Source organism: Etheostoma cragini, chromosome 9 (genome assembly GCF_013103735.1).
Source record: "Etheostoma cragini isolate CJK2018 chromosome 9, CSU_Ecrag_1.0, whole genome shotgun sequence".
NCBI lineage: Eukaryota > Metazoa > Chordata > Actinopteri > Perciformes > Percidae > Etheostoma > Etheostoma cragini.
Window position 1 is genome coordinate 5,995,908 of NC_048415.1, and position 2,462 is coordinate 5,998,369.

The 2,462-nt window shown below is 40.7% G+C and overlaps 1 protein-coding gene across 3 annotated transcripts in view; it reads right to left on the bottom strand.

Annotated features, from left to right (window-relative positions):
• tie1 (tyrosine kinase with immunoglobulin-like and EGF-like domains 1) overlaps window positions 1-2,103 on the bottom strand; it is a 20,035-nt gene extending 17,932 nt beyond the window's left edge. For 2 of the 3 annotated variants that reach the window (XM_034881691.1, XM_034881690.1), the window contains exon 1: window positions 1,776-2,102. In XM_034881691.1, the coding sequence (XP_034737582.1) occupies window positions 1,776-1,890 (115 nt within the window). In that variant the 5' untranslated portion in view covers window positions 1,891-2,102. Of the gene's footprint in view, window positions 1-1,775 lie in introns of all 3 variants that reach the window. The other variant, XM_034881692.1, reaches the window with a different exon arrangement.
• Window positions 2,104-2,462: the final 359 nt, after the last annotated feature.

The following is a 2,462-nucleotide window of genomic DNA, read 5'->3' on the forward strand; positions in this document are numbered from 1 at the left end:
CCCCCCCCCCCCCCAAAGCATGATGCTACCACCCCCATGCTTCACAGTAGGGATGGCATTCTTGGGATGGTACTCATCATTCTTCTTCCTCCAAACACGGTTAGAGGAATTATGAACAAAAAGTTCTATTTTGGTCTCATCTGACCACATGACTTTCTCCCATGACTCCTCTGGATCATCCAAATGGTCATTGGCACACTTAAGACGGGCCTTGACATGTAATGGTTTAAGCAGGGGAACCTTCCGTGCCATGCATGATTTCAAACCATGACGTCTTAGTGTATTTCCAACAGTAACCTTGGAAACGGTGGTCCCAGCTTTTTTGAGGTCAGTGACCAGCTCCTCCCGTGTAGTTCTGGGCTGATTTCTCACCTTTCTTAGGATCATTCAGACCCCACAAGGTGAGATCTTGCATGGAGCCCCAGTCCAAGGGAGATTGACAGTCGTGTTTAGCTTCTTCCATTTTCTAATGATTGCTCCAACAGTGGACCTTTTTCACCAAGCTGCTTGGCAATTTCCGCGTAGCCCTTTCCAGCCTTGTGGGGGTGTACAATTCTGTGTCTAGTGTCTTCGGACAGCTCTTTGGTCTTGGCCATATTAGTAGTTGGATTCTTACTAATTGTATGGGGTGGACAGGTGTCTTTATGCAGCTAACAACCTCAAACAGGTGCATCTAATTTAGGATAATAAAGGGAGTGGAGGTGGACATTTTGAAGGCAGACTAACAGGTCTTTAAGGGTCAGAATTGTAGCTAATAGACAGTTGTTCAAATACTTATTTGCAGCTGTATCATACAAATAAATAGTTGAAAAAAATCCTACATTGTGTTTCTGGATTTGTTTTTTGGACTATGTCTCTCACAGTGGACATGCACCTACGATGACAATTTCAGACAGCTCCATGATTTCTAAGTGGGAGAACTTGCAAAATAGCAGGTTGTTCAAATACTTATTTTCCTCACTGTAAATCATGGTCACATCCGTCTCAGCATCTCTCATACTCATCACTCTATACTGTAATATTGCATTCATGACTCTTCATACAGCATTGTTCAACTGCATTGTTATTAAAATATCTGAGGCAAATTTTGATGAAAATGTTCATTTTCTGATCCATACTGTATTCCTGTTTCTAATAATTCCATTAGCTTAGAATGGACAACAACAGTTTGACACGTGTGATAGACTAAACATGTCAAAAGTTTCACTTCTAGATTAAAGGATGCAGCATGTGTCTACTCCTTTGCATTCACCTGACACAGTTGATATAAAATTATGCAATAGAAACATTAAGAACAGAAGAAAACCATAGCAGATAGTCTGTGGCCCAGAAGTATATTTTTCTGCCACAGGTTAAAGTAGGTCTTGAATCTGTATTTTGTATTAAAATGACTTTTTAAATTACAAGACTTTGACACATGAGATGAGGATTGAGAAAATGGCAATATTATCCCAGCTTTGAACAAAATGCTAGTTCAAAAACAAATAAGGCCTCCAGGAATGTGATTATTTGAATAAAAGTGCCAAACCCAATCACAGTCAGTACTGTGTGTTACTGTCAGTTTGTCCAGCATTCCTTCTCACTGGTATTTAAGCCCCAGGTCCGCAGAACAATGGCAGGAAACATGGACGAGCTCCTGTTTTCCCCAAAGGGTTTACACATCCACACTCCACACTCCTAGGGTATTTATATATATAAAATGCCAGGGGCAACCTCAATATGTTTGCTCTGTTTAAGTGCTAACACAAACAGCCTTGAAATAACTTCCCCCTTACCTGATAAATGAAGGTTGCACAACACAAACACCCACAAAATCCACATGGTATTTTTAATCCTCATTGGGAAAAACGCTGTAGCTGATAAATCAGGTTCACAGGGAGAGCTGTACATCCAAAGTAGTGACACTGCGTCACGACGAGTGGTGCGCTTTTTTACGCATACTTTGGCGAATCACCCAGAGCCCCCGTTCAGGTGTAAAATATGTTCGGTAACAACTACAGTCCTGTATAGCTTTCAGAGATGGTATCACGGTCACACTAAGCACAAGTTGGACCTTCGCTAAAGCTCAGCTTTCTCTGGGTGGGAAAGGAAGGAAGAGCGTCACCAGACAGCGGAGGACTGCTGGCGCTCCAGACCTCCCCGATCCGATTAATATATGTATGACTTACTACTTGTTCCAATACAATATGCAACTCTGCTTGTCTTTGCATACAATTGATAATTGAAATACAATACGAATGTATTCTGTTTTGCTGTAAACGGACAGTGTGGTTATCACTTTTAATCTTTTGTGGCACTAGTAGTTGTAGGCTACATTTAAAAAAACAACAACATGACAATCAAAACTAATACAAAATAGATAATGCTATGCTATAGTAGTTGATTGTCTTTTTTTAAATGCAGTAATAATTTGGTTGTGTGTTGCAAAACAAATATGTAAAACATGCAAAGTGTGCCGCAGC